Raw genomic sequence first — 25,109 nt, 5'->3', positions numbered from 1 at the left:
AAAAGGCCACTCTAAAATGTGCAGTTTTGTCACACTTTTGTCACATTACACAATGCCACAGAAGGGAGCGTGCAATTGGCAAGCTGACTGAAGGAATGCCCATCAGAGCGGTTGCCAGATAATTGAATGTTAACAGCCTGATCAACTTCACACAAAGATGTGTCGTGCTGCATGAGGCAAATGGTGGTCACACCAGATAGTAAATGGTTTTCTGATCCACGTCCTTACCTTTTTGTTTAAGGTCTATGTCACCAACAGATGCATATCTGTATTCCCAGTCTGGTGAAATCCATAGATTAGGGCTTAATTTATTTCAATTGACTGAATCCCTTATATGAACTGTAACTCAGTAAAATCTTTGAAATTGTTGCTTTATTATTTTTTGTTAAGTGTAGAAAACGGTGTAATTGTCTAGTGTTTTAATAGACAAGTGCAAGGGTATAGCATTTGGTTTTAAGTGCAATTTAGTGCAGCATTTAGTTTTAAAAAGTTATTATGCATATTTTTCTCAACCCTGGATTATACTTCAATAAAACACTCCATGAAAAATGCAAATTATGTCAGAGCTGTAGTTTTTTTTAATTAACTGTGGATAGAATTTCAAGGTTGTGAATGTTTGGTATTCACCCATGTTACTCAAATCAATATGGCTTGTAACTCATTCAGATCAATAGAGAGTTCTGTATTTTATCATGAGAACAACTCAACACTGCTGGGACAAACACATTAGTTGTTAAAGAAAATTGCCTCAGTCAATGTAAAGCTAAGAGTGCACTAAAGCATTTCAAATGCTTTAGTGCATTTACACATGAAAGGCAAAGACAAAAATCAAACAAAATTGATCAGGTACATAAAAAAATTATGCATTTGGAATGAATGAGGACACAAGTGCTAACATTTTACAAAGAATGTGCCCTGTTAAAACACTGACAAATCTATGCAAATCACAACCAGGAATAGTTGTTCTTCCTGGTTCATATTTACTGGGCTGTAACAGATATCTGCTTCTCTCTCAGCTCAGAGGTAAATCCTACCCGTAAGGTATAGAAGGCAGAAAGTCTCTCTCATTCTTAATTCTGATTTTAAAAGTATACTCACAGTGAAATAGTTTCAATAAAGAATGTCAAAGAACCGTTGCAGACCAAATGACTTGCACGCTTTCTACATCTTGACCTTTTCAAAACACTCCTGATCCTGAAACAGGATCTAACATTAGAGGGTAATATTTGACTTTACAACAAAGAGATACAAGTCCTCCCTGAAAGCTGTAATGCTCTGTCACATAGATGGTGAGGTAAAACTGGAAATGTCTGATGGCATTGTGTTAAAATTAATAGTCAAATGGAAGGGTTTACAAACAGCACCACCATTATCCTCTCTATTTGACATCTTCAATACGTTTTGATTTGAGTAGATGGTGGTGCTGAGAATAGCTTATGATACACTAACATAATGCTTGCTAAAATAACAAAACCAGAGCACTGGTTATTCCAAACACTGGCAATAATACTGTTGTAAACACTCATGTCCATCTTTAAGGGTTAGGACAACACAGACCTTTCATCAGGCATCTTTTAAATAAAGTCAAAGTAAGAAATATAGTAGCATTTAGGACAGGGTAGATATTGGTAAGAAGGCAGGCAAACTCTGCTGTATAATTCTGTATTATCCCACTGTTACTACACCATAAAGTTCAAAAACTTCACTTCTCCTTTTAGTGTTGGGCTTGGGTCCAAGGTATTTCCAGTGTATGTGACATTACCCTGAGCATCAAGCATACAGTAAGCAGATCATATTATTTTACCATGACAGTGAGTATTTAGAACGAGGCATTACTGGTAAGGGATTGAATAAAGCTCAGGACAAAGGTATTTTGCAGTTCGCAAATACCGATATGAAAGGAAAAAAACATTATGGATGTCTTCTTGACACCATGTAATTCCAAGAGAATAAAGTGAGTGGTGTATCTCAGTAGGAGTGTGGTGGTCCAGGCTTGGTGCCCTCGGCCTGGTTGAAGGGGTTGGCTGAGCTGGTGGACTGGTCCTGCTGGTCAATGGACTGGTAAGCATCTCTGTTTCGTGTTACACTGGGGAAGCCTGCTGTGTAGAGACAAGAGATCTTTCAAAATATAGCTGATACACAGAACATTAAACTGTCAAATGTTATCATTTTTCAACATAAAACCCAACGTGAACCTCCATGTTAAAGGTTCATACAGAAAATGGCAAATTACATTTGATGAATTACATTCAATGACACCAAGCTGCAGGACTCACACAATCATAGCGGTGTTAGACTACCACAGTCAGGTGACCCACAGTCAAATGATAGAGAATGAAAAGGGAGGAACAGAACACCACCCAGGAGATAAAAGGAATGCATATCTACAAAGCCAAACTCCTTGGGAATTGTTTACACTGAAAACCCTGTATATGAGAGTCCCTTCAAAACAGCACATCGCAAACAAACTTGATTTATAACACACTTTTGAAGAGGAAATGTGTGGGGCTAATCTTACAGGCTGCAGTATTCACTCATGATGAACCACTAGTGCATACTGAACAGTCACCCAGTCCTGTATGGTCACGCAGACAGAATACCAATGGCTGCCTAAAACCAAACCTGAGAACATAGAATTGAGTGCCCGAACATGTGATCAATCTTGTAAGAGCCAACCTTAGCGTTCAACCACAATATGGATAATGAAAATCAGATAACACTGACGCAAAAATAGATTGAGCATTTTCACTTAAATAGTGTTTATTAAAAATATTACTTTAAAATGTCTGCATAAATTTTCAAAAGTCTAACACTGATATTTAAGTGCACAAAGTTGTTTATCTCAAATCATCCATTTATGACCTTAATTTTCAACCTTATTCTGATGAATACAGATGCAGTCCAAAATATTCTTTACTTCATAAAGTCATAAAAACATTCAATCAAAAGCACAAACGTCAAGCAAGAATATGTAAAGATCATTTTCATGGAGTGAAACAGATGTGACTTTCAGAATTGTAGGAAGGAGTGACAAGCAGATATGACATGTGATTAGCAGAGGAGGATGATGGGACACAAACACAGATACTGGAGTCATGTGGCAAGAGGTAAGACTGGACAGTCAGAAAACAAGACAAGAAGTAGAGGCATGGCTGTAGTTCTTCAGCCCAGCAGTTTCCCTTACTTCCTGTGTGAGGGGAGGATTGATGGAAATAAAGGAATGATGAAAAATAAGAAGAGGATCAGTAGCGGCGGCCGATAAAGGCACTGTCGGCACTATCCGTGGTGCAGCGACTGTCCACTGAGGTGTCTAAGTCTGAGGGGTCAGAGGCAAGCAGTAGGGGGGGGGGGGGGGGGGGGGGGGATGGAGACAAATCGCAAACAGGGTCAGAACAGATACAACAGACAAGACAGAGGATTGTTTCCACTCACAGACAGAAAGCTAAAGACAACATTCAATCACTAGTAGTGTGACAGAGTGAGGTTTAGTGAAATGCTAACTATTGGATGTTTGGTATGGGATGACAAAAGCAGACTAACAGGGTTTTGTGCCCAGACTTAAATTTATAACGTAAATGCAGAAAGTAAACAGCATAGTTGGTCAATTTCCACAACAACAGAGCATTGAAGTGCAAGGTTCAACTTCTCTGTTTTGGTGTCCAGGTTACCATGCACCAGATACTGTGTGTGGGCGAAGTCTTGCATCTAGTCTCAATATCTGTAGTGCTGCTGATGGCAATGTAATTTTGCTGAGTTTACCTTTAATATTATTGATGAAAGTGGAATAAATAAATGGTTTACTTACTCTTATGTGTAATAATGTAGAAGGGTGATGTACGGCAGACATTTTGCACTTGAATGCTTATAGAAACGCTGGTACAAGAAATAGACTACAACATCATTTCTTGTAAGTAATGTCAAGGGGAAAAGTAATGTGAGAAGTGTTTTTATGACTGCCAATCAAAATACTAACTTCTAGTACTGTAATTCTACATAATGTACTGTACTTATCAGCGTTAAATGGTTTTAAATCGACACACACCTTGATTGCCTTCTCCTTGGTTTATAGCACTGCAGGACGCCACCTTGATCCCAGAGCCCCCCCCCCCCCCCCCCCCCCCCCCCCACCCCCACCCCCATGTCAAGCAATCAGAGAGCATTTAAAAGAGACCTTGAAAACTTAGAACATTAACTTTATTAATCACCTAGTTTCCAATCAAAGCCACATGTCCCTGCTGTGCATCATTCAACTTTACCACAGACAAGTCAACTTCATTAATGCTCTATTCTTATTTGAATATCCATGAGTCAAATTGGGTTGATCAACTTATACAACTTTTGACAAAACATATCTTTGTCTATTCAGGGTAACAAGGCCTGACAGAACCATCAAATTATCTAGTATGAACACACCATTCAAATGGATTTCAGGCATGTCCTACTGCTCTATGGGGTAGCATAACATGCCCTTCCTGTTCCAGTAGGTTTTGAGAACAGTCACCAAACCTCTGCAAAAACACCCAGGACTTGTGTTGTGCTAACATCTCAGTTTGACTTCGATCAAGTTGAGAAGGGAATGGGTTCTGCCACTGCCATTATAGATTCCACTGTGTAATTGTCCTTTACTGTGTACTGTACTCTTCCAATTAGCTGGGAAAGACAGAGGAACTCCAATCAGATTATTTTGCTCATCGATGATATGTGACCTGGCTAGGATGGTCCACTAGTTAGTGAGTGTCTCAGGCGCATTTGTCTTGTGACCGTCTCTGTAACTCAATTAGCTTGACTCTGGTTTGATCTGCCTGCAGTACAGTTTTACACAAAGGCTCTGAGCAGCCAGCCTGTGCACTACAATCCTCTCATGTCCAACGACATGAAACAGCCCAGGCAAGATTATAGCTTGGAGAATGTAATTTCCTCTCAAAATCTCCTTGGCACTAGGATGATCACATCACACCATGCTTCGGACTTTGTCCATACCAGTCCAGGGATAGTCCTGAGACTATTTCTACAAACCCCAAAACCTTATTTTTACCATTAGAAGTGACAGTGAGTAACTAGCCCTACTGCAAACTAATGGTGGCTCTACTCACACTCACCAAAGTTGACATTGTAATCTCCTCCACGTTCTCTGTACATTTGGTAGACGAAGAAGCAAGAGACAGGTTTGAGTAGCAGGCCCAGGATGGCCATGCCCGCACTGAAGCGGAATGTGTCCCTGTTCCTCTCTGCTAGACCTTCGGCCAGCGGATAGTAGATCCCAAAATGGATGATGTCCGTCAGTATCGTCACTGCAATCCCAATAAGAAACTGGAAGGGAAATGCAGATGGAGAAACTAGACAAATGCATATAAGAGCCTGATGGGGTAGGATGATTCTTATTGATAGCTAGCCGGCTAAACTCAACTCTGTGATTTACTATGGTGTTGAGCAGCGACTAATCTGGGCGGACTGGAGCGCCGATGTCATTTTCTGTAATGTGTGTAATTGAGGGTTATTCTTTGGCATTTTCTGTCTGAGATGGTACAGGAGTTTTAGGAAGTGATTCACCATAAGTACAGCATCGATGGAGTCCCTCTGAGCAATGGCCCACACACCCACAGCCAGGACACTGAAGTTCCCCCAGGCATAGGAGGGGGGTAGCCAGGCCATGCAGCCCCTAGGAACCACACACAGTAAAAAATACCAACAGACACTTCCAAATGTTCAGCATACACTAGCGTCTCTAAAAGAGTAGGCCTCATAAATCTCCAAATTGACAATTGTATTTGACAAACTCTGGAGGCAAAGCATGTAGCTGAGAAGTGGTCCATTATCAGCTTGTGGTTAAAGTTAGCCTCTTCTGTGACTGACTGTAACTATGAATTCTTCAGGTAGAGCATTATGTTTGTGCAGCCATCCATAGAGAAAACGCAACACAAGTGAACCATGTAGACCACTTTCCTCAGTTGGAGTCGGCAACAAGCGAAATTCCACAGGTGTATGAAAAACCCTTGAGAGGAGCCAACCCACCCACTTACTCACCAGATGGTCAGTAGCCAGTGCATTAGTACTATGGCCTGTGGGGACAAAGAAAGTCAACATCATACACGTGACTTTCACATTTTTTGTGCCCAATGAGGCAATTTGCGTCAACTCCACTTGAATTGATAACGGATGCCTGACATTTCATTAAACGATCAATGATTTACAATAAATTAAGAACGTGAATTGATTGAAGAAGTTTAACCACGAACTCAGCATCTCGTGATAAGCCCTGACTGGGTCATTTCACGCACGATAGAAGTGACAAGATTGTTACACAATTGTTGCTATTTTTTAGTCAACAATGACATAACGCTTATGTTTCTGTAACTAGGCTGAAGTGACACGTTAATAATAAAATGTAAATACTGTCGAAGCGCGTATCAAGTAAGAGCAGTGTAAATAAAGTCAGCATTGTATGTATGACTTACAACTATTGCAAACATGTTAACAACCGACTTTACCTTGAGGTTTACGGCAGGAATTTCCATATTTTCAGGCCAATGCAATGCAGATGTTGTGGTCCCCTTCAACTTTTGAGGTTTCCGAAGATTTAACACATAACTGTTCAACTTCTCTCATAAAATGTCTCAACCACTCCCACTAACCAGGCAGCAAACACAAACCATGTGACAACAGCCTGACTCCTTCCGCCTAACCCTTTGCACACCCCATTATTTCATACTGCAAAAAAAACACGTGAGTATCAGCTGCTTGGTCTTGGTCACCATTCTGTAAATCAATTATCATAAACATTAGACCATGTAGCCAGTCTATTTATTGGAATATGGACAAATATGTTCATGTTCAAACATACCAACTGTATTACAAGCATTCGGGCTGAACTGGTTACAGTGGCCACTTTTCATAGGCTACATGTCACAAAAGTAAGGTGTTCAAAATAATATAAATCACAAGTTAAATATCTGGTGTTGTTCCCATGAGTCTATAAATGACTGTTCCAGGACAGAAGACAAATAAAATATTTCTGATGGTTTCATTCTCCACTGTCTCCCACCCAGGTGTCTTCCGTCAGCCTGGTCTCATAGACTATACTTAACATAGTAAACGTCAATCCGGGACACTCAATGAGATGTTATGTTTGGTATGGTTGTGAGTGGATGGGTGGTCATAGAACATAAATGTCTAGCAACCTAAAGGTAGTGAGTTTGAATCTCTTCATGAAAATGTTTTGCTGATTTGCAACTTTTCAACGACTTACTACTTTTTTTGCTACGGATGGGTGGGCATATAATGTAAACGTCCAGCAACCCATAGGTTGCAAGTTTGAATCTCTTCATGGACAACTTAAGCATTATAGCTAATTAGCAACTTTTCCACTACTTAATACTTTTGAGCTACTTTGAAACTACTTAGCATGTTAGCTCACCCTAAACCCAACCTTAACCCTTTAACCCTTACCCTAACGCCAACCTTAATCTTAACACTAACCCCTAGCATCGCTAACATTAGCCAGCTACCTAATGTTAGCCATCTAGCCACCTAGCTAGAATTCGTAAGATATAATACATTTTACAAATTCTTAACATATCGTACATTTTGGAAATTTGTAACATGTTGTACGTTTGCAAATTCATAACATATAATATGAATTGAAATTCCTAACATATCATATGAAATGTGTAATGGACATCGACAAATTAATAAATAACATACGAAATGTAACATATCATACTAAATGGAGTCTCGGATTTCCGTACATAATAATATGAAATGCTCTAAGACCAGGTTGGTAATATGATTCTATCAGCTCATAACTGCAGTGGGAAGTGCAAACCCATGGTAGACATATGATATGCTACAAATTCTAGCCAGGTGGTTAACGTTAGCCAGCTAGCTAACGTTAACCACCTGGCTAGAATTTGTAACATAGCTGGCTAACGTCAGCTAGGTGAGGAGTTAAAGGGTTAAGGTTAGGGTTAGGGGAAGGGTCAACTAAAATGGTTACGGTAAGAGTTAGGGGAAGGGTTAGCTAAAATGCTAAGTAGTTGAAAAGTACCTAAAAAGTAGCAAGTAGTTGAACATTTGCTAATAAGCTAAAATGCTAACATTGTCCGTGATGAGATTCAAACTCGCGTCCTCTGGGTTGCTTTCATGTTGTGTTGTATGCCCGAATAACCACCCTACTTTCGTTATTGCCTGAAGTAACTATCTGTCTTATGTAACAATACCAAACATAACATATCATATCTTTCCAAATTTACATGTACTATGTTATGTCTAGTCTATGAGACCAGGCTGATGTTACATACATGTATCTTGTCATTTTCTCTGCAGATGGTTATTAAACCTATCTCACTGACTGAGGTGGTCTTTCTAGTAATAACATCCAGATCCTGCGTGAAGAGAATACGATCTCTCAGAACAGAAAGTGCTTCAGGGAATTGCTAATGTATCTCATCTCTGTAACTCACCTTAAATGGGTTCTTAATAGATAGTTTGTCATGCTCCTCATGAAATCCAAATGAGGTAGAAATGAAACTATGCTGTGCAAAGTATACAGTGTCACCCTGTTTGGTGGGTTTGGTGGCACCTTAATAATAATTAATGTGTGAGGACAGGCTCGTGGTAATGGCTGGAGCGGAATTGTGGAATGGTATCAAATACATCACAAGGTTGCCATGTGTTTAATTCCATTCCATTTGCTCCGTTCCAGCCATTATTATGCGCCGTCCTCCCGTCAGCAGCCTCCTTTGCTCTACAGGTACATCTCTGTAAAGTAACAGTTGTTTCTGAGGTGCACTGCTAACAATAGAAAATCCTTTATTCTAACCCCATTCGTTTGTATGGCTGTTGATTCATGCAGTGAGACAGTTACTGGATGCTAAATGCTGTGGCGTGACTATAGAGGTGGAAAGAGGTCTCATCTTTGTATGTGTGGCGTTATGGTGTCTGTGACAGCAGCATTTTAACATAGTCCATTTTATTCTTATTTTATGTTTGATAAAAGTGTACAGCTAATTGGTGATTTACTGCTGCTGCAACCTGAACTCAGGGGTAGATGTAACACAGTAAATGTATATCTGCCTCCTTCCAGCTATTGTGAAAGGGGGATACCTAGTCAGTTGTACAACTGAAGGCATTCAACTGAATTGTGTTTTCCGCATTTAACCCAACCCCTCTGAATCAGAGAGGTACGGCAGGTTGCCACGATCAACATCCACATCTTTTGCACCCGGGGAACAGTGGGTTAACTGCCTTGCTCAGGGGCAGAACGACAGATTTTTACCATGTCAGCTCGAGAATTCGATCCAGCAACCTTTCGGTTACTGGCCCAATGCTCTAGTATGATATCTTAAGGTATGTATTAATTTGTGGATGTCCAAAAACCATTTTGTGTGATATGTTACAAATGACAATTCATATGATATGTCACAAATTGCAATTCTTACAATATGTAACGAATTTGCAATATTTTTGATATGTACTAATTCCAATTTGTTGTGGCTAACATTAGCTAGGTGGCTAACGTTAGCTATGCTAGGGGTTAGGGTTCGGGGTTAGGGTTAAGGTTAGGTGTTAGGTTAAAGGGTTAAGGTTAGGGTTAGGGGAAGGGTTAGCTAACATGCTAAGTAGCTAAAATTGTCCGTGATGAGATTCGAACACACTTCTTTTGGGTTGCCAGAGGTTCATGTTCTATGCCCATCCATCGTGTTATACTCCACCCATCCTCCCCGACCAACCACACTCCTTTTGTTTTACCTGAAGTAACTTTATGGCTTATGCAACAATACCAAACGTAACACCAAACGCCCAATCCGACAAGGTTAATTGACCCACAGTCCTACAAAGTGACATGATATCATTGAAGTGACATGCTAATGAGCGATAGAAAACCAATCACGCAAATGTCACCATTCAAAATATATATAAACTCACCAAAAAGGATATGTCCCTTTTTCAGGACCCTGTCTTTCAAAGATAATTTGTAAAAATCCAAATAACTTCACAGATGTTCATTGTAAACAGTTTAAACACTGTTTCCCATGCTTGTTCAATGAACCATAAACAATTAATGAACATGCACCTGTTGAACACTAACAGCTTACAGACGGTAGGTAATTAAGGTCACAGTTATGAAAACTTAGAACACTAAAGAGGCCTTTCTACTGACTCTGAAAAACACCACAAAAAAAGATGCCCAGGGTCCCTGCTCATCTGTGTGAACGAGCGTTAGGCATGCTGCAAGGAGGCATGAGGACTGCAGATGTGGCCAAGGCAATAAATTGCAATGTCCGTACTGTGAGATGCCTAAAACAACACTACAGGGAGACAGCTGATCATCCTCACAGTGGCAGACCACCTGCACAGGATTGGTACCTGCAGGACAGGTACAGGATGGCAACAACAACTGCCCAAGTTACACCAGGAACATCCCTCCATCAGTGCTCAGACTGTCTGCAATAGGCTGAGAAAGGCGGGACTGAGGGCTTGTAGGCCTGTTGTAAGGCCTATTTTACCAGGCAAGTCAGTTAATTAAGAACAAATTCTTATTTTCAATGACAGCCTAGGAACAGTGGGTTAACTTGTTCAGGGGCAGAACGGCAGATTTTTTTCGATCTTGCAATCTTCCGGTTACTAGTCCAACACTCTAACCACTAGGCTACCTGCCACCCCAGCAACATGACCGGCAACAGCGTCACCTATGGGCACAAACCCGCCGCCGCTGGCCCAGACAGGACTGGCAAAAAATGCTCTTCACTGACGAGTCACGGTTTTGTCTCACCAGGGGTGATGGTCGGATTTGCATTTATTGTCAAAGGAATGAGCATTACACTGAGGCCAGTACTCTGGAGCGGGATCAATTTGTAGGTGGAGGGTCCGGCATGGTCTGGGGAGGTGTGTCACAGAATCATCGGACTGAGCTTGTTGTCATTGTAGGCAATCTCAACGCTGTGCGTTACAAGGAAGACATCCTCCTCCCTCATGTGGTACCCTTCCTGCAGGCTCATCTTGACATGACCCTCCAGCATGACAATGCCACCAGCCATACTGCTCGTTCTGTGCGTGATTTCCTGCAAGACAGGAATGTCAGTGTTCTGCCATGGCCAGCGAAGAACACGGATTTCAATCCCATTGAGCATGTCTGGGATCTGTTGGATCGGAGAGTGAGGGCTAGGGCCATTCCCCCTAGAAATGTCCGGGAACTTGTAGGTAGGTACCTTAGGGGAAGAGTGGGGTAACATCTCACAGCAAGAACTGGCAAGTCTGGTGCAGTCCATGAGGAGGAGATGCAGTGCAGTACTTAATGCATCTGGTTGCCACACCAGATACTGACTGTTACTTTTGATTTTGACCCCCCCCCCCCCCCCCCTTTGTTCAGGGACACATTATTCCATTTCTGTTAGTCACATGTCTGTGGAACTTGTTCAGTTTATGTCTCAGTTGTTGAATCTTGTTATGTTCATACAAATATTCACACGTTAAATTTGCTGAAAATAAACGCAGTGAGAGGACATTTTTTTTTGTTGCTGAGTTTATCATAATAAATTGAGTGTCTCGGATTTACATTTACTATGTTACGTCTAGTCTATGAGACCAGGCTGGCCACCTGCTGTACTGGAGTCTTGAACCAAATTTTGTATGTCATTAATTTGTGGCCACTAGATGGAGGTGATATAGCTTGAAGCCATTTAGAAACCATAGCACCCAATTTGAAGAAGAAGACAATGCTCTGAAACACTCTTTTCACGCCACTTCGATAATGGTCTCCTAACCTGCTACGAAAATCACGTCCGGTCATAGCTGTGTCTGTGCCACTTGAAAAGAGTGTCTCACTCTGATATATGGGAAGGTCTCAATTTCATACTCCTCTCTCCTTGTCTCTTTCCCAAAACCCATTGATGAGAAAGGCAGAGGTCCCTCCCCTCTGACCTTCTCCTTCAATGGGATTTGAGGAGGATGAAATTGAGATTTTCCCATTGGCTGATTGCTCCCAACCCATAGGGATCCCCATCCAGTTGACTTCTTTAAAATGGTGGTAGCCTTCAATGGTAATGTCCATGCTAAAACTATTTAGAAACCAAGTTGAGTGCTCTAACTATCGCTAATGGTGTGACAGGGATTAGACAGTCCTGGTTATCGTTAGTGTCTCCCAATTCTTTTAAGGTGTCTGTCCTCTCGCACCCTGCTGGTAATGAATGAACCCATGTGTTGTGACAGTAACATGGCAGATGGCCACTGGCCAACCGTAGCAGGTGCGACCCCTGACCTGACCTCCTGTTGACCTCTTTGACCTCTGTGACATCAGCGACAGTAACCAACGTAGAATTCATGCAATAATGTTTCTATTCAAAGCGGGTATAATTTCTGTCATTTTAATTTAAAGACGTATTTGATCTCAAAATGTCGTAGAAACAGCCACATCTGTCTCGTTGCACGTTGGTCGGGTATCCTCTATCTCTAGAGGGGACTGGGAAGGGAGGGATAGGAAGGGAGGGAGGTGTTTGTGACAGATGGATGTATTACTTTAATTTGTGTTGTAATTTTGCTTTACACCTGGGAGCCAAGTCAATAATCGGAATTTAATTGAATATGTGGTAACACTCCTCTGAAACATCTTCTCATACACTAAGTGTTAAACAATTCTCCATTCCTTTCTATCTAAAGGCTTTATGGGCTGTTTCACAGTCTAGGCAGGTCCCTTATTGATGTTGCCATTCCCCATGTATCCTGCCACGATTTGGCTGGGTGTGATCCATCATTCGACTGGCTGCTTTCCAAGTTTCAGCAGTGCACTCAGTAGCACAACACTTTCTCAGGGGTTATTATAAAAAATACATCACTACTGCTTTTATTCCAAGACTGTAAATCAGAGTGAGAGCAACATGGTGCGCCCAGTGTGCTGGTTGTTTGGGACGAAATACAAGTATTACTTACTCTGCCTGATCAAATATTGATACAGGTGCAATTGTGTGGTGGGAGTGGGAGCTAATGTTTTACTCACTAATACACTTCATGTCAGCTAATGCTTTACTCACCAATGCACTTGATGTCATTGATTTCCCTTTCTTTACACTCTGTGTTTCTGTTTGACCACCTTGTTTCTCCATTTGAAAGAGAGACGAGAGAAAGTGTGAAAGAGGGATGCAGCAGTGAGACTGTGGAGGATCAAGGTCACCTGCGTAGAAGCAGAGAGAGAGAGACAGGGAAAGAAAGTGAGAGAGACAGCATCTGTCCTCCTCCAGGAGGCCCTGGGCTCTGACACACAGCATCCCACTGAGAGCAGGGGGCATACAGCCCCATCCTCAGAGCTCCTGTGGCTCTTTGGAACCAACTCTCACATCTGTCTCCACACAGAGTGCTGAGAAGAATTATCCTCACTGGTGTCATGGAGTATAATGTTTCATAAAAGACCCTGATCCCCGTGACTAAACAAACTGAATCCATAGAGGTAGCATAATGATAAGAATCTTAACCAAGCCTGCCTCTGCCCTGCCTGTCCATGAAATGGTTAAAGGACATGAACCCCCACTGACTCACATGAGCCATAGCTCCCTCTGTATCATGTGAAACTCTGTGGTATGATATAACATGAGGTCCTGGACATTTGACATGGCTAAATCCTACACCCAAAAGATCAACCCTCAATAACACTAGGGACAACCGTCATCATTGTACAAGAATTTAATCACATACAATTAAGTTGAAAAAAAACACAATATAGACAGAGAGTTCTGTTTGAAGTATTGTATAAATAAAACATATAGTTAAACATATAAAAGGAAACTCAAACAAACATGTTTGCTTATCATACTAATTACCTTTTAAAGAGTAGTATAACATTATCAGTAGAAAAGCAATTGGTAATCAATCCATTCTCAGAAAAGACATTCATATGTACAGGACACAGATAATCAGACACTGCACAGTTGTTGTTTTGGACCTAACATACATGTACATGATTTTGTGGCATTGAAGTGGGGGAGATGATATGAGTTGGTAGTATGAAAATGCTTAATGAACTATCACTGTCAGGTGATGTATAACCTGTGTTCTGTCTGTTTTGTCAGAGGGAGTGGTCATGTTCAATTTGTGGTGTGTGTGGGGGCCTCTGGTGTGTGTCTGTCACCCTTCACACTGTGATGAAGGCACCCTGGTCACTGTTGGCTGACTCTGGCACCACGCAGCGGCCCCTTCGCCTGGTCACTCGACGCTTCCGGTGGAACTTGGCATAGCAACGGAACCCTTAGACAAAGTAATAGGACAATAGAGGATGGATAAGCAGGTTACTGACATATAGAACAATACCTTTATCACCTACTGTTTGTTGGTTGTGTTCTCTCAAAATCTCTGATGTTCTGTGGCTTTCGCCTGATACATCCCTTACTCACCTTCCTCGCACATACAGTCATCATAGCACTTGTTGTTGAGGCCCCGGTTGTGAGGCTTACACTCGTGTTGTCTCAGGTCACAGCAGGAGCCTATAGGAGGGGATGGAGGGAGAAACCATGTGACTTCTGGTTGTAAATTTAAAAACAAATGTTTCAACCGTCACATGGCCTTTATCATAACGATCCTTCAGGAGACCATGACCTGAGAGGTCAGAGGTCAAGGATCAGAGGTCAGGAGAGTAGTGGATGTGCAACAGTTTAGTCACTGACCTGGGAGACAGTCCAGATGGTGGTCACATGGCTCGATGGCATCAGTGTCCACTGTCACATTGCCACTGCTCAGGTTCTTACTGCGCCGCTTGTCTTCAGCATGCAAAACAACAAACAGATTGCCAATAAAGTACTTGGACTGAATGATTCAACCCAGGCTCAGACAAACAGATGGACAATCAAGCAAACACTTCAATGTCAATAGAAATAACAGATATATCACACGTGTTTATTCTGTGCTGCGTGTTCAGTACATGCCAAGGGATCATTACAAATGTAGGACATTAATATGATCACCCTGTTATAGCAGAACTTTTCTGCAATCCAGGCAATGTTACATTTGTAGTGTATTTGAGGTTTTAAAAGGATTCTGAAGTTTGTAATTTCCACATTATGAAAATGTATCAACCACTACAAAAATGTCCATTAATTATAATCCACATAATAATTCAGATTTCGTGTTGCTGCAGGATTATTTTCCTGCTGTAGTAGACTGGCTCAAATTAAGATCCTACATCAGTATGTTTTTTTGGGGGGGGGGTGGAGGGAACACATTCATGTGTGACTTTCCACCAACATTAACATTAGCTGTATCTTCTCAAAACATCTAAAGTGCTGACCTTTCTTCCTGGAAGATGGCCAGGCGTCCACTGGCTTCATGTCCTCGTAGTCTGTCCAGTCAAACAGAGTCATGTCCAGAGTGGGCATCACCTCTCCTTGCATCTTCCCCCGGCCAGACTTCTGTAATGCATAGAAAATACCCCATTACAGCCTCACACCATTGGTCTCTAACTACATTCCAGTATGTTTCTATTGGGGTGTTGATGTGCACTGCCACCTGGCCCATAAAACAGCCTGTTAGTTGTGAACACCCAGGACTTCACACCCCAGAGTGCTTTACAGGCAATCAGTTGGCTACTGAGGACATGGCTACCTACTACACTGTTTATGGACCTGAGGCAGCATACATACATCAGATGGTAGTGTTACTACTGGTCAGAGGAGAAGGCCTGTGCTGATTCACACAGCTGTGATTTTACCAACACTGTCAACAATGTCCTACAATATTAAACCCTGAGCCGAAGCAATTTTAAGTTTAAGTCAAATTTAACAAGACAACTCCTCTGAGGATTACTCAGCCAAAACCGATATGTCATAAACTTCAACAAAACTCTTTACATAATGCATATCCCCTGGACCTCTGGGCTGTGTTAACAAAATAATAGCAGGTTATTATGAAGTCAATTTGACATTGAGAGGTCTCCTGGTGATGTCTAGAGAGACTGGACCAACCAGGCTTCTGGTGCACATTGATCCCAGCTCATTCCGTCTCACCCCGAGGAAATATTGAGGAACATCAATTAGATGTGGGATATTAGTGCTTGGCTGTTTATTTAGCCAGCAGCCGGAATCAAATATTAATTAAGAACGCTCCCAGCATCCCTGTGTCATTGAACCCAGGTCCACTCCAAGCGAGGCTTCCACTTCAGGCCGGTATCTGACAGCTCCTGAATAAAGACATACACACAGTCTCCAAGGTTCTCCGGCAGCTTGTAAACAGCATACCAAGCAGTCAGAGATCAGACATCAAACACTCACAGAGGCCAGTAAAGCCAGACAGGGCTACAGTAACTCTGGAATTATGGGCCTTGGAGAGGAGAACACCATGGGCCTGGGAGAGGAAAACACCATGGGCCTGGGAGAGGAAAACACCATGGGCCTGGGAGAGGAAAACACCATGGGCCTGGGAGAGGAGAACACCATGGGCCTGGGAGAGGAGAACACCATGGGCCTGGGAGAGGAAAACACCATGGGCCTGGGAGAGGAAAACACCATGGGCCTGGGAGAGGAAAACACCATGGGCCTGGGAGAGGAAAACACCATGGGCCTGGGAGAGGAAAACACCATGGGCCTGGGAGAGGAAAACACCATGGGCCTGGGAGAGGAAAACACCATGGGCCTGGGAGAGGAGAACACCATGGGCCTTGGAGAGGAGAACAACATGGGCCTGGGAGAGGAGAACACCATGGGCCTGGGAGAGGAGAACACCATGGGCCTTGGAGAGGAGAACACCATGGGCCTGGGAGAGGAGAACACCATGGGCCTGGGAGAGGAGAACACCATGGGCCTGGGAGAGGAGAACACCATGGGCCTGGGAGAGGAGAACACCATGGGCCTTGGAGAGGAGAACACCATGGGCCTTGGAGAGGAGAACACCATGGGCCTTGGAGAGGAGAACACCATGGGCCTGGGAGAGGAAAACACCATGGGCCTGGGAGAGGAAAACACCATGGGCCTGGGAGAGGAAAACACCATGGGCCTGGGAGAGGAGTGTGTTGGTGGTTTGATAGCATCCTGTGATAAATAGATGGATGATAGATGAGAAGGAGTATTTATATTTGAGGAGCAGAGAAGATATCTAACTCTGTGTGTGTGTGAGCGCTGTGATGGCAGGCAGCATACTGGGAGAAAGTGACTGACAGATGGCTATGAGGAGGAGGGGCCAGGCAGCTACACCTCACCCACCACACTTCTACAACCCCCCTCCTCATACAAATGAGCCCATTGCCTCCTAGACGTTCAATCATGGATTTACCAGACAAGAATACATAATAACCAAGACAGTAACAGAGAGGGTATTCTACTACTTGACCAATGATGGTGTGAACTTGACCCCCAAGGCATGTGTTATGTAGATTAGCATAACTATATCCATCATATCTAAAAACCCTTGAGACCAGTCTACCATATTGGCTATTATGTTCCAACCACCCTCAACTGATAGGTAATTTAAAAAGCCTGTCTCCTCGTTTTTCTGAGATGAATAATGAGCTATGTGATACATTAAGCCCATTATGGAGCCTAGGTATTTCCAAATAGGAAATACAGTCGCTCTTTCTTTACCATGAACACGTATCTCTATAATCCCTACAACACTGAGGCACAACTGACAATGGTATTTCTAATAAGCACTCATATGTCTTTATGGGGTACCTGGGGTTTGGTGGAGGCTGGGGGCAGCGTTGGGAGATGCTCGCTCATCACCGTGGAAACCGCATAGGAGCCGGAGCCAAAGACCACGTAGATGGGGGAGGGGGGTTCAGTGGGCGGGGTCAATCTGTGAGAGGAGGCGGCTGCAGCGGCGGAGGAGACAGATCCCTCCTCAGACAGATCCCTGTTCTTCAGAACAGAGCCCAGCTCAGGCTCAGGGAGAAAACCTACAATGAGGGAGAGAAGGACAGAACAGGGGTGGGGGAGGTGAAGGATAGCCAGACATTATCATATACACCTAACAAGATCTCTCCCTGTTGCCAAGAAAAATGTATTACATTTTTTTTGTTCATTGTTAAGTATAAGGTCAACTACTTAAAATACTTAATCAATTTATCAATGCCCTATAACAAAATCACAGAATTTAACATTATGTTTTTAAATTGATTAGTATTTGTGCTCTTTTAGAACTCTTTATATTACATTTATAGAGAACTAATCCCAAACAGGCTCACGGCTCATTATCTTATAACCCTAGATCCATTGGGGACTCACCTTTAGTGAGCCGACCCTTATCTCTCCGACCTCCATGTCTCCTCTGGTCAAAGTGGTGCCCATGCCCCTGGCCCCTCCCCTTGCGTGGCCCCAGAGGGTGGTTGTCTCGGGCATGAGACGGGTTCCTGAAGCCCCCACGACCCTTCTCCTGCTCCCTGCCCACAGGACCCATCTCCAGTCTCACCGGGTTCAGGCCCTCCAGACCCGTCCCATCATCCTCAGGCCGAGCTGCGGAGTGCAGGGGCCTGCGGGAGAGAAGCCCAGCCCCAGAACTGGCTTTGGCACCGCGGGACCCCTGGCCACCATGCCCCCCTCCACGCTCCCTACCATGCCCATGCCCGTGACTCTGGAAGCCCTGATCAGGGTACTGGAGGGCATTGCCACTGCCTGGCGAGGGCTGTGCCAGTCTCCTCTTTGCATGTGTGGAGCCAGGTTCAGCGCTGTGTGAAACAGCCAGAGTGGAGAACAGGAGAGCCAGAGGCAGACACCAGGAGGAAGACATCATCTATAACCACAGAGCCACCTGCTGTAAAAATAGAACAGTTTTCAGTACACTCATTCTATATTTTACATGACAAAAATGGACAGAAGCAGCTACATTATGATGACACAAACACACTATGGACTGGGCTGGTGAACTATACTTCTCAGAAAGTCCAGAGTACATTCAAATATACAGTATGTAGACAAACTTGTCTCCCGTCATGTTTTATATAATCCCTACAGAGCATAGTGTTTCACACCATCAGTCACTGCTGATTGGTGCGATATCCCTCTGTGAGTGCCTGTGGCTTTGAGCCATGGAGTCCACCACCAAGCAGCCACACTATCCTCCTCCGCCATGGAGTCCACCACCAGGCAGCCATACTATCCTCCTCTGCCATCGAGTCCACCACCAGGCAGCCATACTATCCTCCTCTGCCATGGAGTCCACCACCAGGCAGCCATACTATCCTCCTCTGCCATAGAGTCCACCACCAGGCAGCCATACTATCCTCCTCTGCCATGGAGTCCACCACCAAGCAGCCACACTATCCTCCTCTGCCATGGAGTCCACCACCAAGCAGCCACACTATCCTCCTCTGCCATGGAGTCCACCACCAAGCAGCCACACTATCCTCCTCTGCCATGGAGTCCACCACCAAGCAGCCACACTATCCTCCTCCGCCATGGAGTCCACCACCAGGCAGCCACACTATCCTCCTCGGAAGACCCCAGGCAGTACGCTGTTCCCTTGTCCTCTGTTCCCAGAAGCACTCAGTACCACCCTATCATAGCCTACTCACCCTTCCACCATCCCTGTTGCTGTGCTACGGCAGCACTCATCAGTCTTAGCAGTAATCATTACCCTCTTGTGCTAGCCTCTCAAGCTGCAGTGGCTCTTTAGGAGCCTATATAGGACAGAGACATACAGACCCTTAGTGCTGTAAAAATGTGTTGTAAAAATGAATGTCTTTGGTCTTGGAACATCCTCTTCATCATAAGATGCTTCAGCCGTTCTCCAACACAGCCTTGTATTATGTATACCTGTGGGCTCTAGGAGCTTCATCTCCAACCCACCTGTCTATTTATTATAACAGTAAGAATCAAGTGTGAGGTCGATATGATGGAGAAATAATGACATAACCCAATTAGTGGCACTGCCACTGACCGCACTAAGGAGATCAAAAGGTGATTGGTACAGTGGGACTTTCTGAGAATATGGGCATGGAGCCTGAGGACTAATAACCACTAGCTAACTGACCGACTTCATTTGTATTCAACTCGGGATGTCCTAGTAAAATGTCAGAGTCCTTGTTTCTAACCCCCTGGTCTAGTTCATGTGAGTTCATTTGGGTTGTTTATTAAAAAGAACAAGGTGAGCTTTCTGTTCCTCTCTGATGGGTTTGGACCATCCATCGCCCTGGCAACGCAGCATGACTGCTCTGCCCCTGGCAGGCCACTCTTTTATGTTAAAGACAGACAACGGTGCGGCCCATACAGAAAATCTATAGGGGAGAAGTATTGACCTGCTGCTGCAGGGGTGTTGTGGGTCGATAGACTTGCCTCTTCAATCACACACACACACACACGCACGCACTTTCAAAAACACTCCACCCTGAGGTTTACACTGAGTTATTTAGGTGCTTTGAAAACAGGCCAGGACTAGGAGATTGCGTTATGGGGAGGAGGAAAAGCAACTGCTGTCAAGGGGAATGTGTGGTGCTATTGCAAGCAGGCCTGTATGGGGATTAGACACAAACTGCTATCTCTTGCCGGTCTCTGGAGGGAGTTCTACCCACTGTGCAGTTTGCAAACAACAGTGGGACGGTAGCTGCTGAGGTGAGACCTTTATCGTCTATAACCGTACAGTGTGTCTGAGAGAGAGAGGTACAGTGCCCTTTCCCACACAAAGTGTTTGGTCAGGCTTTATCTCATCCTCCAGCCCTGTACATTTGACACTGCTGTGGTAGAGAAGGGTATTTTTAATCACAGGACAGAGAGACTTCGCAGAAAAATGGCATCGCAAGAAAACACTCTAGCTTGTTGGTCTGCTCAGTGAGAACCGTGAGGCCTTGCTGACAAAATTAACAAACCAACCAGTCCCAAAAAATAAACAGCAGCAAACAGCATCAAAATGCACATGACGTACTGTACATATTGACAGAGCCCAGACGCATATTGGAGATCACAGAGTCCTCTGAAATGAGTGTGCAGATAATGGGGCGCAGACACAGAGGCTGAGCGGCATTCTGATTGAATGGCACCACAAATATTTCTCTCTCACATAAAGAGAAAAGGGGCGCCTCCATAGAAACGGAGTGGACTGCTAGTTGGAGCCTGAATAGCCCTGTCACCTTAAAAGGAAGGCGGTGGGTAACAGAGAGGGGCACAGAGGCAAAGAGCATCCTTGCCTAGCGGAGCCAGTTCTCCTTTGGCCCTTTGATGTAGCCGTCAACAGGTGGTCCTTTGAGAAGACTCAGGATGGGGGTGGAAATAGAACACTCTGGGGTGGAGTTCTCAGCATCTTCTGATGATAAGCAGCCCCTACTAAACAGTGTATTATACAGCGCTGTGTGATATAGGTAGGACGCAGCAGGGGTTAGCATCTGGCGCTGAGGCGGTGGCCAGGCCAGGGGGGCAAGACCAGAAGACAGAGAGGGCTTTGAGAGCACATGAGGAGGAGTAGGATACAGTATGAGGTGTACCTTCAGTTTATATACACATGGAAAGCTGTGAACATATTGAACAACCTATTGAAAAACTGAGATGATATGAATTGAGATGAATTAGTGTTCAGACAGAGGTAGGTCCAGTGATGATGGGTAATCTAGCAGCAGAGTGCTGAGGCCTGGTTCATTAAACACTGAGATCTGAGACCTCTCTCTTGTCCATTACCAATTGGTCAGTGCTCAACAATATCAGGCCGCGACATGCTTCACAGAAGCCCAGCTTACAACAGATCATGGACACAGCTGAAATGATAGTTTGAAGAGGGCCTGGTAGTGAGGGGAGCAGCGAGGCAAGGTGAGGCGAAGCAGTGGCACTGGGCACTGGGCTGGCAGTGGACTCTGTTTTATGTGCATAGATAACTTCACCTGCTGGGCCACAAGCCTCCAGAAACCATCTGCTCCTGTCCTGTTGTCTCTCCTAGCAACCAGCGTGGCCACGAAGAACGACCAAACAAAGATCCAAAAACTCCTGGAATCATTCTGGGTTTACATAAAGAGATTACAGGCCCATGTCCAAAAGCACATTTTTAGCAGATGATTTACCTGATTAGCAGTGTTCCGTCAGGTTGCAGAGTGTGTGCCTTCTGTGTAATGTGAGAGTGAGAGGACAATGGGAAGTCAGGAAGGGAGGGGGTGGCTGGGCTCAGGTGGACTCTGGTCCCTGTCCCCATCACATATGGCTCACTGGAGAACAACAGACTTCACACCAACCAGACCAGAAACGCATGACTAATTCACCATCCTTTCTTTGCTCCCCCAGTGAACAATGCCAATAACCCCCCCCCCCCCCCCCACACCCAAAACAAAACCAAATGGGAGGTCTTGTGGTAAACACAGCTGGTGATCCACTGCGATAACTGTACACTCTAGTCAAAATAAGAATGCAGAGAAAAAGATAATTCAAAAGCCTGTATATTTGCCCCAGAAAGGATTGATTTCTCAATCATTCAGCAGACTTAAAGTGTCAATGGATGCATTCATGTATCTATTAGCTGATTAAAATATGCTGTTCATCAGGTGTTCGCCATGTAATAAACACATAAGATTCTCAATGTTTACCAACACTTAACTTTCATAAGTCTGATTTCCATCAGATTTCTCAACAAATAATTCAGGAAAGCTACTGAAAGCACTATAAAAATGTGTTTCAGCAAGTAGCCTTTCAACTGCCCAATCAATAGAGAGCAATAGTAATGGCGTCTTTTTGTAGGCACTAACTCGACCCATGGGAAAATGAATGGAGTTTTTGTAGGGTTTTTGGATAAATGCCAAAAATAAGATATGTGGTAAACATGGGCTTAGGAGATCTTATACATTTTGTTCTATAAGATCATCTTCAGCAGCTAAAGACACTTTTTGTGAATTTTGAGCACATAATGGCAATATAATTCCTAAAGGTCATGTTAACTGACTGATATGTCATAGAACAAAACATATAAGATCTCTTCAGCCTGTGTTAATCTCAGACCTTATTTTCGGCGTTTATCCCAAAACCCTACTCTTTCCTCATAGGAACAGCTGAACGAACCAGAGGTAACTCATTTCTGGGTTTTAGGACTACAAGCTGGCGAGCTCTATGACCGCTGATTTAAACAGTTTGAATTCTTCAGCTCTCTAGAGAACAATATTGGAGATTTCATACCATCAACTGGGAGCTTTTGCAGCTCTGAGTGTGCAGCATTATCCGCTGAGCCCCTGGAAACTGCTCAGTGTGATGAGAGCCATAAGGAAGGCCCATCTGTCAGCAAGTGAGCCGATGCAGAGAAGAGGCACAAACTGATTCTGTGGCAATTTCGTTGCAGGTACAACAGATGTGGGGCAAGATCGAACATTGCCACGGTTGCACAGCAACATCACAGACATCCCGCAATGTGGCCATTATCTTCCCGTAGAGCACGCTCAGTGCACACACACACACTCACAGCGGGGCAACCTCCTCCAGATACCCACAGAGCAGAGAGAGAAACACGTTCCAGCAACGCTCTGAGACACAAACAGCACCAGGAGAACAGAGCTACAGACATCCCACTGAGAGGAGAAAGACAAGGGAGAGACAAAGAGACAGGGGGAGGGTAGGCCAAGAGAACAGACAGACAGTAAGAGAGAGATAGAGAGAGAGAGAGAGAGAGAGAGAAAGAGAGAGAATTTATCCAGGGCAGGGTTAATTGGAACAGTGACAGTGGAATCTCTCTCTCTCATTTGATGTCACACAAGGAGACCAGCTGGGTCCACTGTTCAAAAACCAAAACACAACAACAACCAATCAGACTGAACCAACCTTGAACCCGAAAAGATCACTGTTGACAGCATATCACACTTTAACGCTCATTATAAGACATGGAGATGGTGGCCACGCTAGGTAGTAGATCACCAATGTAGTCCATAGTGGAGGAGATTTGCTATATTGGCACAGCTCACTGCTTTACCTAGCCTACACATTATATGAAGAGGCAGCATAGTGATAGTGTACTAGGAAGTTATCTACGTAAGTGGAATGGAGGAATAACTTTTGTTAATTAATGCTTGGTTAGGCTACCATAAAGCCATGATTAATCATTCCATATTTTCCTTGAGTTTGCTATTATTTTTATGAAATTTCTCTCAATAGTGAACGTGGACTGGATGTGACCCCCAGATCGCCCTGCCGGGAGCTTCACAATCAGGTCTCTCCACAGTTCTCATAGGGATCACATTCACATTCCTGCTGATTGGCTTGCTTTTAATTAACAGGCTTATTAATGAGTCCACAAATATTGTACACCCACTGTCTCTGCTTTATATTCACTTACAGTTGATTAATAAAATGCATGATCTCACAAGGAGACAGCCTATCTAAAATCTCTCACTCTCGCTCTACATAATTGCAATATATGATTGTCTCTTTTAACATGTTCATTAATACTCAGCTATTTTTCTGATACAGAACAAAAACATATTTTATTTCCCATATTAGAATGACTTTCCCCTCTGCCAAATAACAGAACACAGTTAAATTCAGATACGATTATCATAAAACGTACCACTAAGCAATTAGGAATACTGAAGGCACTATTGAGTATAATAAAAAGGCAAACAATTTCACATATTTCTTTAAATTTAGAATAATTGGCCGCCACGGTTTCTATCTTGCCTTCAGTGGAGTTCATTCATATAGCCTAATAACTTTATAGAAGAAACAAAAGTGGGTGTTATTAATGCACTAGCTAGTACAAGATGTAGTCTATTGAATGCAACAATATAAAGCGAAATTAATGATACAGGTGGCACATTTGGTTGGCTATAGTTCGTTATTGCGAGAGAACCTTCTTTAACACTTGAATAAATTGACAAATTACCTTACCCGCGTTGGTTAATCCGTTGAGGTTGACTATTATTGCAAAGGGAATTCAGTCATATGGGATGACCGGTATAGTTTGATAAAGCGCACAGGACTCAAATTCCGTCTGTGTAGGCTCCGTTCACGGTCTGTGTGCTGGTCGTTGGGACTGTATCTGGTTTTTGAAGAGTCACCGGCTGGAAGCGCGTAACCGTATGCGCGTTCATGCGGAGATTTATGTCAGCGTTTGTCCCATTAGGTGAGGCGCATGGGAATATGTTTCCTGAGCTTGCGATAGGATACATCAATTTGTCGCCAGTGTTGGCCGGTAAAGTGAGAAACTGTCGAAATGTATTCCTTATTTGATCACAATTATCACCGTGAATT

General features: G+C 43.6%; 2 protein-coding genes across 9 annotated transcripts; both read right to left on the bottom strand.

Annotated features, from left to right (window-relative positions):
* Positions 1 to 555: 555 nt before the first annotated feature.
* agtrap (angiotensin II receptor associated protein) lies at positions 556 to 6,705 on the bottom strand. 6 transcript variants are annotated; one of them, XM_021569463.3, is made up of 5 exons: positions 6,489 to 6,705; positions 6,025 to 6,059; positions 5,551 to 5,659; positions 5,100 to 5,310; positions 556 to 2,099 (listed from the first exon to the last, which is right to left on the bottom strand). In XM_021569463.3, exons 1-5 carry the CDS (start codon positions 6,513 to 6,515, stop codon positions 1,969 to 1,971), a joined length of 513 nt encoding a protein of 170 aa, XP_021425138.1. In that variant the 5' UTR covers positions 6,516 to 6,705; the 3' UTR covers positions 556 to 1,968. The 6 variants fall into 6 exon arrangements, with proteins under 6 accessions (XP_021425138.1, XP_021425136.1, XP_021425137.1 ...); XM_021569461.3 differs by having other exon boundaries at positions 5,094 to 5,310; positions 6,489 to 6,686; XM_021569462.3 differs by having other exon boundaries at positions 556 to 2,096; positions 5,094 to 5,310; positions 6,489 to 6,686.
* Positions 6,706 to 13,655: 6,950 nt separating this feature from the next.
* LOC110494434 (draxin-A) lies at positions 13,656 to 24,977 on the bottom strand. 3 transcript variants are annotated; one of them, XM_021569459.3, is made up of 7 exons: positions 24,747 to 24,977; positions 18,195 to 18,720; positions 17,643 to 17,866; positions 15,269 to 15,389; positions 14,649 to 14,741; positions 14,379 to 14,468; positions 13,656 to 14,232 (listed from the first exon to the last, which is right to left on the bottom strand). In XM_021569459.3, the coding sequence occupies exons 2-7, from the start codon at positions 18,697 to 18,699 to the stop codon at positions 14,120 to 14,122; spliced, it is 1,146 nt and encodes a 381-aa protein (XP_021425134.2). In that variant the 5' UTR covers positions 18,700 to 18,720; positions 24,747 to 24,977; the 3' UTR covers positions 13,656 to 14,119. The 3 variants fall into 3 exon arrangements, with proteins under 3 accessions (XP_021425134.2, XP_021425135.2, XP_036806377.1); XM_021569460.3 differs by having other exon boundaries at positions 24,742 to 24,906; XM_036950482.2 differs by having other exon boundaries at positions 18,195 to 18,717; positions 24,747 to 24,877.
* Between the last annotated feature and the right edge of the window lie 132 nt (positions 24,978 to 25,109).

The sequence above is a fragment of the Oncorhynchus mykiss genome, chromosome 17, assembly GCF_057628025.1.
Source record: "Oncorhynchus mykiss isolate SJ-2025 chromosome 17, ASM5762802v1, whole genome shotgun sequence".
In the NCBI taxonomy this organism is placed as follows: domain Eukaryota; kingdom Metazoa; phylum Chordata; class Actinopteri; order Salmoniformes; family Salmonidae; genus Oncorhynchus; species Oncorhynchus mykiss.
Note: the sequence above shows the minus strand (reverse complement) of the source record. Positions and strands in the feature narration are given on the sequence as shown.

Bases quoted from the DNA above. Each gene is read 5' to 3' on its own strand.
- agtrap (XM_021569461.3), bottom strand. From the start codon at position 6,515: ATGGAAATTCCTGCCGTAAACCTCAAG. The intron at 6,060-6,488 runs GTAAAGTCGGTT...TTGTCCCCACAG, and splicing joins TTCCTGCCGTAAACCTCAAG to GCCATAGTACTAATGCACTG. The intron at 2,100-5,093 runs GTGAGTAGAGCC...GTCTCTACACAG, and splicing joins CAATGTCAACTTTGGTGAGT to CAGGCTTCCCCAGTGTAACA.
- LOC110494434 (XM_021569459.3), bottom strand. From the start codon at position 18,699: ATGATGTCTTCCTCCTGGTGTCTGCCTCTGGCTCTCCTGTTCTCCACT. The intron at 14,469-14,648 runs GTCAGTGACTAA...CCCCTCCTATAG, and splicing joins CCATCTGGACTGTCTCCCAG to GCTCCTGCTGTGACCTGAGA. The intron at 14,233-14,378 runs GTGAGTAAGGGA...ACTTTGTCTAAG, and splicing joins TGACTGTATGTGCGAGGAAG to GGTTCCGTTGCTATGCCAAG.